The 15,774-nt window shown below is 37.9% G+C and overlaps 4 protein-coding genes across 4 annotated transcripts; all 4 read right to left on the reverse strand.

Moving 5' to 3' along the window:
• Positions 1-6,194: 6,194 nt before the first annotated feature.
• EAF02_003916 (uncharacterized protein) lies at positions 6,195-6,428 on the reverse strand (the record flags this gene model as incomplete). Its single annotated transcript, XM_038899964.1, has 1 exon — positions 6,195-6,428. The coding sequence occupies one exon, from the start codon at positions 6,426-6,428 to the stop codon at positions 6,195-6,197; it is 234 nt and encodes a 77-aa protein (XP_038759671.1).
• Positions 6,429-9,318: 2,890 nt separating this feature from the next.
• On the reverse strand, positions 9,319-11,418 carry EAF02_003917 (uncharacterized protein; the record flags this gene model as incomplete). The annotated part of the gene is made up of 6 exons (XM_038899965.1): positions 9,319-9,654; positions 9,815-9,924; positions 9,978-10,700; positions 10,753-11,059; positions 11,118-11,217; positions 11,312-11,418. 6 exons carry the CDS (start codon positions 11,416-11,418, stop codon positions 9,319-9,321), a joined length of 1,683 nt encoding a protein of 560 aa, XP_038759672.1.
• Positions 11,419-12,796: 1,378 nt separating this feature from the next.
• Positions 12,797-13,933, reverse strand: EAF02_003918 (uncharacterized protein; the record flags this gene model as incomplete). Its single annotated transcript, XM_038899966.1, has 3 exons — positions 12,797-13,566; positions 13,703-13,797; positions 13,872-13,933. The coding sequence occupies 3 exons, from the start codon at positions 13,931-13,933 to the stop codon at positions 12,797-12,799; spliced, it is 927 nt and encodes a 308-aa protein (XP_038759673.1).
• A 458-nt stretch (positions 13,934-14,391) lies between these two features.
• On the reverse strand, positions 14,392-15,152 carry EAF02_003919 (uncharacterized protein; the record flags this gene model as incomplete). Its single annotated transcript, XM_038899967.1, has 2 exons — positions 14,392-14,914; positions 14,995-15,152. 2 exons carry the CDS (start codon positions 15,150-15,152, stop codon positions 14,392-14,394), a joined length of 681 nt encoding a protein of 226 aa, XP_038759674.1.
• Between the last annotated feature and the right edge of the window lie 622 nt (positions 15,153-15,774).

The raw sequence follows: 15,774 nt of genomic DNA on the forward strand, positions 1-15,774 counted from the left end.
TCCCATAAAACTCTTTATTATACACTAGTTGATTGCTACCAATATTCAATTGTTATTGATATGAAATTTGATTGTTTGATTGTATTGCGATTATACCTACACCTATACCTATTCCTTTTTCAGTAGAAGAGGTATTAATATAAATGTAGATAATATTCTTATCTTTATAATTGAAAATGATATTGTAAAGAATAGCAGTATCTTCTTTTGATAAATTATTAATATTGATTCTAAAGGGAATTTCCTTTTTTCATAAGGGGAAGTTGAAGTGAATAATCTTTTCAAATGAAATAGGATTGAGATTCTGATTTATTGATTCTCTAATTCTATCAAATTGGATTGATTTATATCGTTTTCTTTGAGAAGTAGGGATTACTTCCAAATCGATTTGATATTGAGCTGATATTTCTTTTTCAATATTGATTGGATAGTTTGGTAAGAATTTAGCTAGACAAAACATATATTACCTAATATTTGAATCTAATCGAATTTTTGGGGGCTTTAGGCTTACTTCTACTTCCATTAGAAGGATTGGAACTGTTTTGAAGACTCCTAATATCTTTCGAAAAGCTAGGTTTTGAAGCGATTACATTATATTCTTGAAATAAGTTTGATCTCTCCACCAAATCATTGATTTGTAATCAGCTATACTGGTTATATATACTATATATAATTATCTAAGGGCTTTAGGATTAAGGCCCTTTTCGGTATTAGCTAATCAAATCATTTGATGGAAGATGCCTTTCGCTTGTGTGATTCGAATATTAATATGTTGATCGAATTTGAGGTTCGGGTTGAATTATATTCCCAGCCATCTAATAAGAGATTGAGATACAATTATTTCCGAATTGGGTAGCATAATTGGATATTTTTTCGTCAATTTGAATAATGAAAAGTGCATTAACTCTGTTTTTACTAAATCGAATTGAATTGTATTTCTAGAACTGAGTTTATAGATTTGTTTTGTAACTCTTTTTAGGGTTTTGATATTCTTTTTCTATATAGATAAATATGTAATTAAAGTAATATCATTTATATAGGAAAGAAACTTGATCGAATTGAGTAAAAAGAGCTCCCTGATATATATAAGAAAGAGAATTAGAGAAATCAGGCTGCCTTATAATATTCCGATCGAAATTGGTTTGAAAGATTTGATTTGATTATTAAAAGATAATTTCAATTATCTTTATTAAAAAAATGAGACTATTTAGGCTATCAGATTTGTAAGTAGTTTTAGTTTCTTATAAATATCTAATAGTCGATTTCTCGAAATGTAATCGAATGCTTCCTTTATATTTATAAATAATATTGAGGTCTTTTTATTGACTTATTTGTTTTTTTCGATTTCTGTAATTAATAAAAGTACAGTGTCGATTACTGATTTCTTTTGGCATCCTTCCATTTAACTCTTGTAAAGGAAATGGGTTGTTTCCACTAAATATCCTAATCGTTGAGCTAGAATCCTTTCGCTTATTTTATCTAGACAATTTAAGAATACAATTACTCTATATACTTTTGAAAAGGAATAATCTGGTTTGGAAGTTTTCTTCAGAATAACTCCTATAGCTTGTTTCTAACATTTCAGATAATATCCTAGATTAATAAGTTTATTAAAAAAAGTAAAAAAGGTTTGTAGAATTGTTTTATAAGTCTTTATAATAATCTCTTAAGTGATTCCATCTAAGCCAAGGGTTTTTCCTTGGATTTTGGCTAAACAGGTATTGCTTAATTCGATTTGAATGAAATTAGGCCATTCCTATTACTTGGATTGTTTATATCCTTCCTATTATGGTTTTGGGGTAATAAAAGGGGGTGGGAACAGAATTGATTTGAAAGCAGAGCATTTTTCTTCGAAAAAGCTTTTTGTTATAATATCCAGTATCCTTTGATCTTGAAAGTCTTTAGTATAGGCTATTGCTTTGAAGATTGTCTTTATATCCTCCTTTTCTAAAAACTTATTCTAATGATTTTTCTTTATTGTTTTAATAGCTTAAAAGTATTTGTTTTTAGCAATTCGATATCCTTCCTTAAAGCTATAATTCTCCAGATCTGATTCAATTCTTTGCTTTGCTTCTTTTAGCTCTTTTCAAAGATCTTTCAATTTAAGTGTTCACCATAATTTGGCCCTTTTAATTGAAACAATTTTAGATATACATTTTTCTATTGCTTTTTGAATAATCCTAATAAGTTTGCTTATTGTTTGATCTAAAGTTAGATAATGATTATCTTTGTTTTTCAAAAGATTTAAGGAATTCTCTTTGATTGGAATAATTAATTCTAAATTAGATAGTATAAGGGAATATAAGGATTCCGATTTGAGTATTAATTCGAACTTTTCCCAATTCGCTAATTTAATATTGTATCTAGCTATCAATCCAATATTAGAAATACTTAGATCTTCTTTTCCTTTTAATTCGAATAATATTCCTGCATAATCAGATCCTATATCTGAAAGCATTTGCCAATTGTGAATTTGAAAAGAGATTCTCTTTAATATTAGTGTTAGATCAAGAATACTTAGATTAAGAAGATTAGTTTGATAGAAAGTGCTGATTCCAGGCTCATTTAAAAGAATAAGATTCTGATCTTCAAATCATTCAGCTAATTGATTAGCATTTCCGTTTTTTTTCAAAAAAGGATTTTATTATAGATAATAAGTATTAAAATTACCTAAAAGAATGGTTTCTTGTATAATAGATATATTATACAAATATCTTTCGATTATGAAACCTTTTTTTTTAGTTTGATTAGCTTTATTGTATATATTGATAATTTGAAAGGTTTTGTTTCCATTTTGATAATTGAAAATCTGTATATCAGAATCTATTGGAGAATCGGAAGCTAGATTGATTATAGCTTGAAGAGTTTTTGATGTATATAGTAGTGTATATGGCCGGTAATTAGAATTGAGTCTTGATAATGTTGTATGAAATTGAAGTGTATAATAGATCTTGAATTTGAGTAATCGATTCTGTTTTTAATAATCCAAGATTCTTAAATCATAATGAGGTCGATATTAAGTTCTATTACAAGCTATAGAATGTTCTCTATAGTTTATAAACTCCGATTAAGATTTATTTGAAGGATTCGAATATTAATGTAACTCATTAATGAATAGTATTCAATTTTTATTAAATAGCCTAATAGGTTTCACATATTTTCGAATTTGCTATATGATTCCCTTAGCAATTCGAGCATTTTACTTCTAAATGTTAACAGAACTTTCCTCTGATATTATATACCATATACAAATATACTAATATAATATGCTTACCTTTATATAATCTATAGAAAGAGTTCTTTCTACAATAAGCATCCTGATATCCAAATCCTTGATATTTCTGATATTGTATAGTTGGTTTTGATTCATAGAATTATTCTATTCTTATATTATTTCCAGCAATATATAATCGCTTTCGAATAGTTAATTCTGCTTCTGATTTTATAGTAAAAGCAATAATAATAGCACCCTCTCGTTAATAAGCTTTTCTGGAGGCGGGTGTAAGCCAAAAGGGGGTTCCTATAGGCTTGAAGTCTGGATTGAAGGTTTTGATTTCGTCGAGTATTAGATCCATTCCTTTTATACCTGAGAATTCTTTAATTGGGATTTTGTGAATAATGACTTTGTGCCATTCTTGATTCTTTTGGATTCTTTTGAATTTGATAATATTACTCCAAATCGCTTTCTTCTTCAATAAGAATTGTAATATAAAGGGATCATTTGTTGTAATAATGATATTATTATTGAAGGATATAATTGCTATTGTAATAACTAGCCCTTTGATTCCGATCTTTTGAAAGACTTCATTTATTTTGTTTCGAATAATTAGAGGGGAAAAAAAGATAGGATTTGGAAAATCTGACTTGATTAAGATAATTCGTTTTTGAATAAGATTAGATTTCTTTTCTATATTAATAGATATAATGTTTTTCCCTTTAGGGACTAAATTCCATTCTCCTTTTTTTGAAATATCAGTATATATTGATTTCAATATAATAATAATAACAATAATAAACAAAAAAGATTTAGCTAATACTTTTGCTTGTGATTCGATTTTGCGTGTAGCGATTTCCAAATAGGTGATTTGAAAGATAATAATATTAGAAGCTATAGTAAGCTTCCCCTTTTCAATATATTTTCTAAAGATCTTTAGAAGATCTAAGAGCTTGAATTATTCTTTATATAATTGGGAGAGAGAGGAAGCTAGTATTATAAGATCTCTAGCTTTCAAAATAGCTTCCTTAAGTGTATTTGGGTTGTTTTGGATTCTAGGTTGTTTGTTTTGATTGCTAAGGGGTATTGTAAAGCCCTGTTTCTTATTCTGATTAAATATATAGATAGTATTAATTGTATCTTGAGTAATGAAGGGGTTACTAAATAGATTAAACTTTTCAACTCTTTTTTCAAAACTGGTTAGCTGATTGGTTGATAGAATAGGGCTAGAGATTTCGAATTGAGGATTTTCAGAAGGCGGGGGAGGGCTTGAAGGTATTGGGATATCTAAAACAATAATAGGATAAGTGTTTGATATAATAAAGGCTTCAGAAGAAGTCTTTATTATAGTTATATTCTTAAGTATTAATGGATTATCGAGACAATCCATATTAAGGATTTTATTCTTATTTTGATAATTTGAAATAAAAATTTTATGCGAATTTTTGTGTACGTTTTGTGTTTGGAATGCTGACGATAGTATTATAATAACTATTGATCAGAATCACTTGGGGATAATTATAATCAATTTGGTTTAATAATTATGATCTAAATCGATCGCGAAAGGGTCGTATTTCGAAGAAAAAGTTTCCTTCGAAATTTGTTGTGATTGTTTTTGCAGATGGATATATAGATATATTTAGAATGCCGAGTAGATTGATAAGCTGACTGCTGTTTTAAGCTTGGATATTTTGATGTAAGTGTACAAGATGTGTGATGTATGATCTAGAAGATATTTGGTTTTGGTTTAGATTGAGAAGGCGAGATGGCTCGTTGGAGGATGTGTTTGAATTGAAGATAACCTGAAATCATAGAAAAGATGGCATCTTTTTCTTTTGGGGGATCTGTTAGTGATGAGGATGTAAGTATGTGCGAATTTGAGTTGTGAGAGATGATGTTGATTTGAAATGGTTTTGATGATCTTAAGTTTAATGATTATTGTTATAAAAGCTCGTAGGGGTTGATGGAATAAAATATTAGCCATCATATAACCTTTGTAGAATCTTTCATATCAATTCTCATATCAAGCATTAATTACCCTTTTCTCATTGTTTTTGTTAAATTGAAGTAGATAGATAAATATATTGCTACCGAGACTCTATGTCTAGATTGTTTTCCTTGTTTCCAGTACTTGATGGTATTGAGGACGAAGCGAGACAATTTGAGGTGAGGTGAGATGAAGTGGGTTAGATTAGGTTGGAAGGGATATCTACAGATGGCTCCAGAAGAAAGGAAGCAATTATGATGCAGCTCCTCCAGAATTTGAACCCTGCAAAGTCATATGTGTAGTAGAAGACAGTGGATAAGATGACTCAGAGAAACTGTTGCATGAGCTCTGCATCCAAAATCGTTTCAATAAGAGGGACCTTAAATACTAATCCCAATCTCCGCCTCAACTCCGTAGCTCTACAATACCACGTATATATCCCCGGAATAACCACCGTTACATCCTTCTCCCACTGCGCCATACAAATTTTCCCCAGCTCAAACATACTCTCCGCTTCCTCCTGGGCCATCTTCTGCTCTTCCGGTTTCGTATACACCAAGTAGATTTTCTCAAACGCAGGACCCTCCAAAATATAGGAATTCCCAAAACGCACATTCCAGCCACGATCGCGCTGGCCCGGGAAGAAATTCGACCACGTATGGAATGGTTTGTGCTGGGCTTGGTAATCGATGGCGAGATGGCGGAACTTGTATTTTGAGACCAGGTGGTGGAATGTTCCTTCTTCCCGGGGAAATTGTGTGATTATACTACCTTTTCTTGTCTCAAAACCAACAATGGCTGGGCCTCGCACCCAGAGAATATCCGTATCTTCATTCAGGTAAAACGGGCGACGGAAAAAAGTCCGAAAGCTGTAGTTTCGCAAAGCGATCTTGTGAGATTCGCTACAGACATGCAGAAGATTTGTTGGGATAGGAGAGGTGATTGTGTAAAATCGGCTGCGACGTTGAATGGAGACTTTGTCGTAGAAAGATGCTACGTATTTGATGGTGTTTCTTTGAATTTGCTTTGGATTTCAATCGCTCGCGGAATTGGGACGGCAGCAAACTCCCATACTTTGCGCTGGAGCTTGAGAGGAAGGTTCGGGAAGAGGGTGAAAGTTTGATTGATGGGTGCAGTGATCTGTTCTTGGGAATTGAGATCCATCGGGACTAATCCGATACTCTGAGCAGCTTTTGTCTTTCCATTCGACTTAAATCGTTTCAACATCTCTTTGTTGAGCCGATAGAAAGTGAAATTTGGGCCTTCACTAATTTTTGAATATCAGTGTATGTCCGATTATTGGTGTTGGAGACCGACTTACTAGTACGCACGTAATAAGATGTCGTCGGGTCAGGTTCTGAATGATTTGTGTTCTATGAGAACTTGAGCCTTACTTTGGATGGATACTAGGAGAATGTCAAGAATGGGACCTGGGATATATTTCATCAGCGTTTAAATAAGTGGTTACTGTACGTCTTATTAGTATTCTTAATTCCAAAGTGGACTGACTTGACTACCGAGCTACCCATTGCCTCGATTCACTACATAACTCTAGCCGTATTGTATTCAATCGTACCACTATACGGTCTCATTGATTCTAGATATCAATCAGATTCTAGCTTTAGCTTATATGACACTCAAACTGATTGTATCTAATCACTATCTAAGTATCAACCCACTTTTCTTTTGCTTACAGGGCTACAAAAATAAACAAAAATACACACCTAGTCTCGGCCATATCCAAATACCCCAGCTAATAATCTGAGTATGCTGTACGTCTCAATCAGATATCAAAATTGAAGTTTGAGCTGATGTGATTGATATCATCTTGCAATTCTCTCTTCTCCTACAGCTGTCTTATCCCTTCAATAGAGTATAGAACAATCCAGAAATCCCTTCTTTAAAAGTAATTTCCTGAGAACTTCGCGTTCTTTTCAAGTAAAACATTGATTGTTCTTCTAAAACAACTTCACGCTTATAAATACTCTACCAGGCAGCTAATGATAGTTCATACATAGATTTCGAGAGAAGTTGCGCACTTGAGATGATTCTACTAGCTTGGTCACATTAACTTTGGTTTCTCGTTGTTATTTTGTAAATTTGAAGGGTTAAAACATTCTGTGGCTGTGGGATATCTGAGTTTCCAGCATCTCCTACTCAAAATTCTCAATTAAGAATTATTATCTGATCGAATAGTGTAACGTCCAACTGAAGTCTCTAAAAGTCTGGTGTTGCACATCTCGAGTTAATTTATACAGGCTTTACCCCCACAAATGCTAGTATAGTTGCTAGAGAACTCATACTATTCTTTCCGCTAGATTCGACTTCTGTAGATTTGTGTATGATACATTTATTGTTTTTCTGGCTTCCGGATGTTGTTAAGTTGTATGTCTGGAAATCCCCACCTCCTAAGAGTTATTTTTTTATGCTAATCATAACATGGCCATTCAGAAACATATATATTTGATGAGTTGCTAGTCAATAACAGTTTCTGTCACACAAGTATGATCAGTTGACATAATTCGTTTCAGAGAATGGAGAAGAACCTTAGCGAATTTGTTCTATATATACTTTTCGCGACTGTTTTGGCGGTTCTACAATAAGATTTAGTTTGAGCTGGTTCTTTCTAGCATGAGGATATTCCATAAGATTCATGATCTCATTAACAGCGTAAAAGAATCTTGCTCTGTGCTTAATTTGTAAGGTCATTCTCATTGGATTTGAACCGAGAAAATGGAGCCAACGGTTTCGTTTCGAAATGCAGGTATCGAGTCGCGTATGCTTCTGGCTATTAAGCGAAAAGAGCAATGATCGTATACGACCAACACGAATTTCAATATTCATAGTTCTACATCGCCAGTCGTGTTCTCTCCAGTATGTCAACACTGGCAACCACAACGCAAGCTCGCAACATGGCGAACGGAACTGGTTATAACAAAAAATGATTTTTTCTCTATCCTACATATTACTTTACTATTTCAACGGGTATCACAGACTAGATTTAGTTCTCATAGTCTTCATTCCAAAGACAGGACGATCTTTCATCCTACCAGTAGAAGCAACGAAAAAAGAAAAACTTCAGCACATGATCAGAATGTTCCTCTCCTTTTCGCTGATTTATGAATTGTTCCTGTTAACAATAGCTCTTATTATTTTCAACTGACTAACTCAGAGGCTGGCTCCAAAGCAACTCTCCTGACACGAGACATGACACGGAAGACTTACAGGGGAAGGAGAATCTCAGGTCTATTAGTCATAATGGTCATTCCAGGTTCTCACTACCAAAACCAATACCAGTTTTGATGTAACTCAGTATTTAATCTCAGAAACATGCATATGCATTGATTGATACTAACTATATTCAGGAAAAGAGAGGCAAAAAAATCCTTAACTCTCATTATAAGCATAGACAACCATTCCTATAACAATTCCAACAGAAACAACTAATTATTTCGACCATCTGAATGTCCAACTTCAAGTCAGACAATGTTCAATCGATATCCCACCACAACATCTAACCACCCCAAGGCAGCCATTGCCCCCAATTTCTACCCGGTAACCCTACTCCCGCTACGGCCCCAAGACGCCACCGTGCCTACCCCCGAACACGTTTCCACCACTATGAGTACTAGGTACCATGCTCCTCAATGTTTCTTGACCAACGCTTCTCTTATTTCTCAACGCCATCTCTCTAAGGTGATGTCTATCATCATCAATCACATCATTTGTACTCTTCCCCCTCGAAAGTCGATCTCGTTTCGCTTTTGGTGTCAATTCAGGTGAGGTGTCCAGGAGATTATCAGGCGGTTCAAAAATCGAGAGATTTGGACCTCTTAAGCTACCTCCATATCGTGGAGTGCACTCGAATAGCGCGTCTGGATCTGCGCTAAAGTAGTTCCCGTCGCTGATACTCGCCCGAGGATGTTTGCGAGCGGGACGTGAGGTCCTTCGCATTTGTGACCAGATCTTCCGTGCAGGATCCATTCTCTCCGTCTACTTGATCTAATGGGTGGTCGTAAGGCGAGCCCAAACGTTTGGAAAGAGGGCTACTACGAGCATTAAAATTTGAGATGGCTTGTCATTGAAAATGAGTGAGAGAGTAGACTGTCAGTTGAATCTACACATGACAATGAGCTCGCTGTAGATTTCCGATTTTCCTTATCCGACAAATATCCGTAGGTTCTTCGAGGATATGGAATTGTTGTTCTATCTTCCGCGAGCTCTGAAGTGCTTCTTTCGATTTCTCGGCCGAAAAGTGCTTTTCGATAATCTTCGTAAGCACACTAGCTCCTACTGCCGAATTTAAAGTCCCAGAGCTTCTAGGTGACCAAGCAGACGCTGGATTGTGGCGCTTAATAGATGCTGTGGCTTTAGTTTCTAGCAAAGTGTGTTGTGGTAAGAGCCTGAACTCTCCTCGGCAGCTTGCGATCTTAAGTTTAAGAAAGCCGAGTGTCTATAGTTCAGTTTTACAGTCAAATAATGAGTAGTGATATCTCCCAGAATTTCATTCAGGGTTTCGATCAGTTCATCGGATGATCTTTGCTTCGCGTGCGATAGCGAGTTCTTGACTTCGTTCAATCGATCTTCACTAACATAAGATGAGTTTCACTCACCCGAATAGTCTTAGCTTGAAAGGTGTCTGCCGGCTGGTCAACTATGATACAATCTGGCCCAGGTTGGAATTCAACAGCAATGTTGTGGAGGCTGCCATAACTTCTGAGGTCTAGAAAAGTCAATGAGAGCACTTTTCAAAGATCAAGAAACTCCATGACCTACCTAAATATCGTGAAGTAAGATCTTTTGTACTATAAGTGCGACCGGCATCATCTAATGTCGATGTGCCATCAGCTTTCCTAAGTACGCCGGTGATCTCAACAGCAGCCCATAATGTACAAACACCCGCATTCACACTAGCACTCTCCGGAGTGACAGAAATTTGCGGGCACAGAACGAAATTGTCTTCTCTAGAAGAGCTGATTGTTGGTACCAGCGTTGGTGTGGGTGTAGGTGTAGGTGGGTTTGACATTATGATGGTGCCATCGTAGTAGGACGATATTCTTGAATTGGTTCTGGAATCATTGATATTCTGATTATCAATTGTATCAAATGGATTAGCGAGTTCGACGGTCCTAACACTCAAAGAAGCCATCGATTGAATGGTAGAAGCTGAAGATTTTCTACGAGAAAGCTTGCGAAGAAGAGTACTATGTGATTTCGTCGAAGTCGAAAAATGACTCCGATCAAGAGTAGGATTAGAATCCAGATCCTCAATCCGTCGACCACCAAATGCCCTCAACAAAGAATACTTGGATTTGGATTTCTTTCTTTGGGGTACCACAGGAGAGCCAGCTAATTTTCGAATATCTGCAGATTCAACATCTTTTTCTGAACTCAGAGAATGCAATTCTGTCCTTAAGAAGTTTCCTGTGCTTATTTTCCTCTGCGCTTCAGATGCTTTTGGCGTAAGTTCAAAATCGTCTTTCGAATAGTCAGGATGATCTGAAACAGTTAGCTGCTGTTATAGTATGACTAATACTCAGGCAATCAATACCTTGCTTCACAATGTCCACAATCTTGATGGATAAATCGCTATCATCCAGAATGCTGCCTCTACCCTTACCCCTTCTTATTTTGTGTATAGTCAAAGACACTAAAGGTCTGTCCGCTGCCACCGGCGGGCTTCCCTCACCCTCATCATCGAACGGGGACCCAGCCATTCCCCATTCATCTGCGCCTCCAAATCTTGAGCTCGAAATGCGACTGGTAACGGTTTGGCTACGTTTGATAATTCGTAGCGGCTCGACCTCTGGCTCATAAAGCTTCTGGTTGTTGAGATGGAGTGTGCCATATTGAGGTTGCTGAGTGTGTCTCCGAAGATGGATTCATGAAAGTGCCCAATCTGGATGCTCTACTGACGAAGCTAGAACCACCCGACCGTGTAGTCTCTAAATCGCTCCAGGCACCGTCGTAGGTATCTTCGAGACTCGAGTGTCGAGTTATGAATTTCCGGTATAATCTGGAACGATGAAAAGTGTTCCCAGGCCGGTGGCAACAGTTAACGATCCACCTCCAAATACTACTTGCTTTCAATGCAATCAATACAAACGAACAATAGGATAATAATTGGTACTATTATAAGTGCGCCAGTAGGGGAATAAGATTCTGTAATCATAGCCAAAAAGATTGAAGCAATAACTTTGTTGAAGATACCATCCATTTTTTAAAATTGAGAAGATTGCCTACGACAATACTACACGACATTGAAAAGGAAGGTGTGTCTGTCTTACAGAAATTCCGGGTAAGAGCGATATTTCAATCTTTTGGGAAAGATCATGTGGGATATAGAATGACACCAAATCAAAGCTCTCGGAGACCTCGAGAATTTTAATGCTCAAGTGAACGACATGAATAGGATATTCTATTGCCAAATCTTCCGGAAGAACCCCAAAGCACCAGAGATGTGCCAAAAAGGTTTACATGAGATCGAAATTGAAGGATCGCCAGAAGAACTGCACAGTTATTAATTGTTCATCCCGTGGAACTAAAAGGCAATGATTCCTACAACAGGACGAGATTTGCAAGCGTTTACTTCTATACAGTGTAAAAGCTGGTTCGTCTCAAGACGTAGGTGAGACTATGATAGCCCTATATGTCAAGCCTCAGTAGACGAAGATCTCTAAGATTTAAGAGTTCAAAAAGCCTGAGTATGCACTCTTTTTCAAGAGAAAGAGTCCTGTCCAAAAACACACACACACACAAAAAAAGTCGCCAGAAGAGCCGCCAGAATTGTATCGACACTATAGGACATTTGAAGGTCAAATTGTTGGAAATTATGCGTGAAAATGACCCGTATATTTCAGGAACTTTCAGAAATAAAATTGAAGAAATCTAGATCAGTATTCGAATATTGATATACCGAGTCTTTTGGCAGAGACTGAAAAATCAACGACTCTTCCTTCCAATGAACAATGTTTGACTAAATTGAAAACTGAATGATAACACTTTACCAACAGGCAACTCTCCATTACTCACAATGTACAATCCAGTAAACAAGCTATGAAAAGTCCATCCAGATGACTCGCAAAGAACCGACTTGATGGTCTACTGAAACCCATACTTTTACACTCTCCCCAAGGCCAGCTCACAAAACTCAAAGCACACACTTAAAATGAGTGATACAACCTAATCAAACAAGAACATAAAACAATTGTCTCCATCGAACTGATAACCCCCGACTGAATCCAGACCGCCTGCGATCCTCCCAGGATTGAAGATAAAAATGTAGAAGTCTGACCACTTTGTATGCGACGTCGATTATTGCTCCCGCAGGATCTGAATCCTAGGGGTTAATGTGCCCCTAATGATGAGCATCGCTACTGGGTTACGCGAAGGCGATCATTCAATGATCATGAAAATGCACAAAATTGAAGACATCGGGTATTTTTCTTGCGCAACACAAGGGCCAATGCATGTGAAGATCGGAAGGAGAATTAAAGCTTGTATTATGTGAACGGGGGTATCAATGCTAGAAAGAATAGTCCGTAGGATATGCTGAACTGTAAAAAATGCCGAAACGTCCAGGATTTCCTCAGGTATCATACCACGCTTCTCCGATGTGGTTCCAAAGTATCCGCACTCTCTTTAATCTGCTCTCTGATTTGCTCAACCTTCTCCTTGTCAAGATTGAGAAATTGTATCAGATCATCTGCTCCTAAACCATATAAGACTGTTTCGGCGGTACTGGCCTCGATACCCTTCTTGACTCTCGTTTCCCACACGCCATCCCAATTCCATTCTCCTGGTGCGCGCGCTACTACTGGTGATGTCGGATCCTTCAAATTGGAGTCTTTGTTTTCTGCAGTCATCTTGCCTATCTTTATGCGATACGATTTCCACGCGTGCCATGCGCCGGGGTTACCAGCTGCTTCTAACGGTACCTTATCTAGCACGAGTTCATCGTCGAACGTCCTCCGGATATATCTCAATACTTCATAAACCCCAACCCTGATACCATCTGCAGTTTTTCCCAGTGGATAGATACCACTTCCTGGGCTACTCATAGCTTCGCTCTCAGCTGTACTTCCACCGGCCTTCGTGGGAGTTCCTTGTTCTGCGCCTTTTCTACTTGTTCTTCCAAACCATGCCGGGAACCCTTCTCTCAGTGAGAATCCTCCAGGAGGTAATCTCTCCTCATCTGTCGCGCTCACTGTACCGTCAGACTGTATATCCGTACTGTACATGTAAGTTGTAAGCGGCGTAATCAGCGGGTGAAAAATGTCCGTCGAGAAAGTTACTAGAGGCGGGAGAGCAGGATATTGAGGTGGAAACGAAATCTGAAAGCGCAGGATTGAAGGCGCATAGGGGCCTAAAGTAAGGCAGATCAAGACGAGTTAGCTGAAGTCATCGATGTCGAGACGTGATAGTTTGGCTATATGGAACCCGCGTTCGCGGACGGGAGATGCGTGGGACGACAGATAGTATTCAATGAGATTCAAACGTACCTTTCCGCACGAATAGGACGCCAGACCAGAGGGTGGGGTCGCCAGGTGTGAGGCTCATGAACACGCCATGTGGACATGCGTATTTTAGACTTGAACTGCATATTGGTGGATCTCTCATCAGCATGGTAATGTACTTGGTTGTTGATGAGAAGATTGGATTGAAACGCACAATTCTACGAGTAAATGCTGCTTTCGAACAGTAGATAAGGTTGATAATCGTTGTGGCGCCATTGTTATTGTTGTTGTACTTGACTTTGACTATGTCTATGTTTATGTTTCTGTTTTGCTTGTGATTGTTATTGTGATTGTGATTGTGATCCAGAGCTTGGGGATGATGTAAAAGCGGTGAAGTTATTGCCTTACCAATGTACGCAGTAGGTATCCCGAATGTCCAGGAAGCTATTCATGAATCATAAGTAGGGAGGTAGGCTCATGAAACATCATCAATGCTATTTGTACATGACTTTTGGACCAAATTTTGGCTCGAGTAGATTATTCGCACGAGGTGAACTTTGCCTTTAATCATGGATGTCATTCATTTTTTCTCTATCGTTACTGAGTGCTTTCTTGCAATAATGGTATCGTTTCAATCGTCAACCCCCCGCCCCCCAGACTCGCAAGCAGTTATGTATGCCAACAAGATATAGCGAATCGCCGCGCACACTAGCAAACACACAGCTTATAGTGACCTAATTGCCTGCCAACCTTGACTCTACACCAGCTTGTACGTTTTGCAAAATCTCTGCCAACTCACCCTTGGTTGAATCATATCTTCCATTGATCTGGTTGTAAGGATTCAAAGGACTCTTTTCGAACTCTTTCCTGATTCTGTCTTGTTTTTGGTTCTTTCTCAGCCCGTTTCCACTACCATCATTATCCATTTCTTGCAATCTCCTCTCTTCGAATTCTGCATAAGCAGCCTTGAATCTCCTTTCTGGATGCCTGTCGACCTTTTCCTTCGTATTTGATGTCAAAGCCAGCGCATCCAACGCATCATCAATGTTGGAAGCATTGAGAGCTGATGATGGACTAGCACTAGTAGGGGAGTCGTCAAGTTGTGATAGGTCGAGACCTCTTTTAACGGCAGGCTTCTTTTCGGCTTTCTTCGAGTTCTTCGGACCAGACGGAGCAGCAGCTTCCTCAGCCTTCAACAATGCTTCTTTTTCTGCTTTCTTCCGATTTAACTCGGCTTGTTTGAGTGCTGCAGCTTCACTGTTGTTCAATACTACGTTAGCAAATTGGTCGGGTGATATGCGGGGCAGCAAAAGCTGAAATCAACCATTCGGACTCACGCCTTTGCATTGCTCTTTGCTCCCTTGGACCATTCTTCTGACTCTGCTTGATCCTTTTTATTTTTCTCAACTGCCGCTTTTGACGCAGCAACTTCAGCTTTCTTGGCGTTTCCAGCCGCCTTTCTGCTATTCTCTCCAGCAGCTTGCTTTTTACCCATATTGACTGGTGTGTGCTAGTTATTCGGCTTACGGATTTAGTTACCGTTGCGATGGACCGACCCTCAACTATTGAAAGGAACGAGCCGATGAAGGGATCGGGTATTTATGAATATTGGACGATGTGGTTGATTATGGAAAAGATTTTCTTGTAGGGTAATGTCAAGAAATATTGATCAATCCTGGTGTCTTGATGTGATTTCTGACTCTTTTGGTGGTTCCAGGCTCATGATTGCCCCGCCAGATGCTGGATGATGCAGCCCTTTCAAGGGTAAAGCGATCCAATGTGAATCCGAATCTCGGACTTTTGCCTCAGGCTGCCACAGACTTTGCTTATTCATGTCTGCCGAATTACCGATGCCAAGGTCACTGGATACAAGATCACGTGACCTAACCAGAGGTTCAGGGGCTTCTGCTATCTCTAATCGAATCGTGCTTACAATACTTCGGAAAGATTACAATCCAATACTACGTCAACCGTCCATTCTGAAGTCGAGAAAAGTGGAAGGGATAGAGCCGTCGGAAATTTACCCCAAGGAAGCCATTTTATTATTCCGTTGGTTGTGGATTTTCATACATAGCCGGCGTACCGCAGCAATTCCGATACTGCCCAATTCTATCATT

This window comes from Botrytis sinoallii (assembly GCF_014898435.1).
Source record: "Botrytis sinoallii strain Bc 23 chromosome Unknown BSIN_006, whole genome shotgun sequence".
Taxonomy (NCBI): Eukaryota; Fungi; Ascomycota; class Leotiomycetes; order Helotiales; family Sclerotiniaceae; genus Botrytis; species Botrytis sinoallii.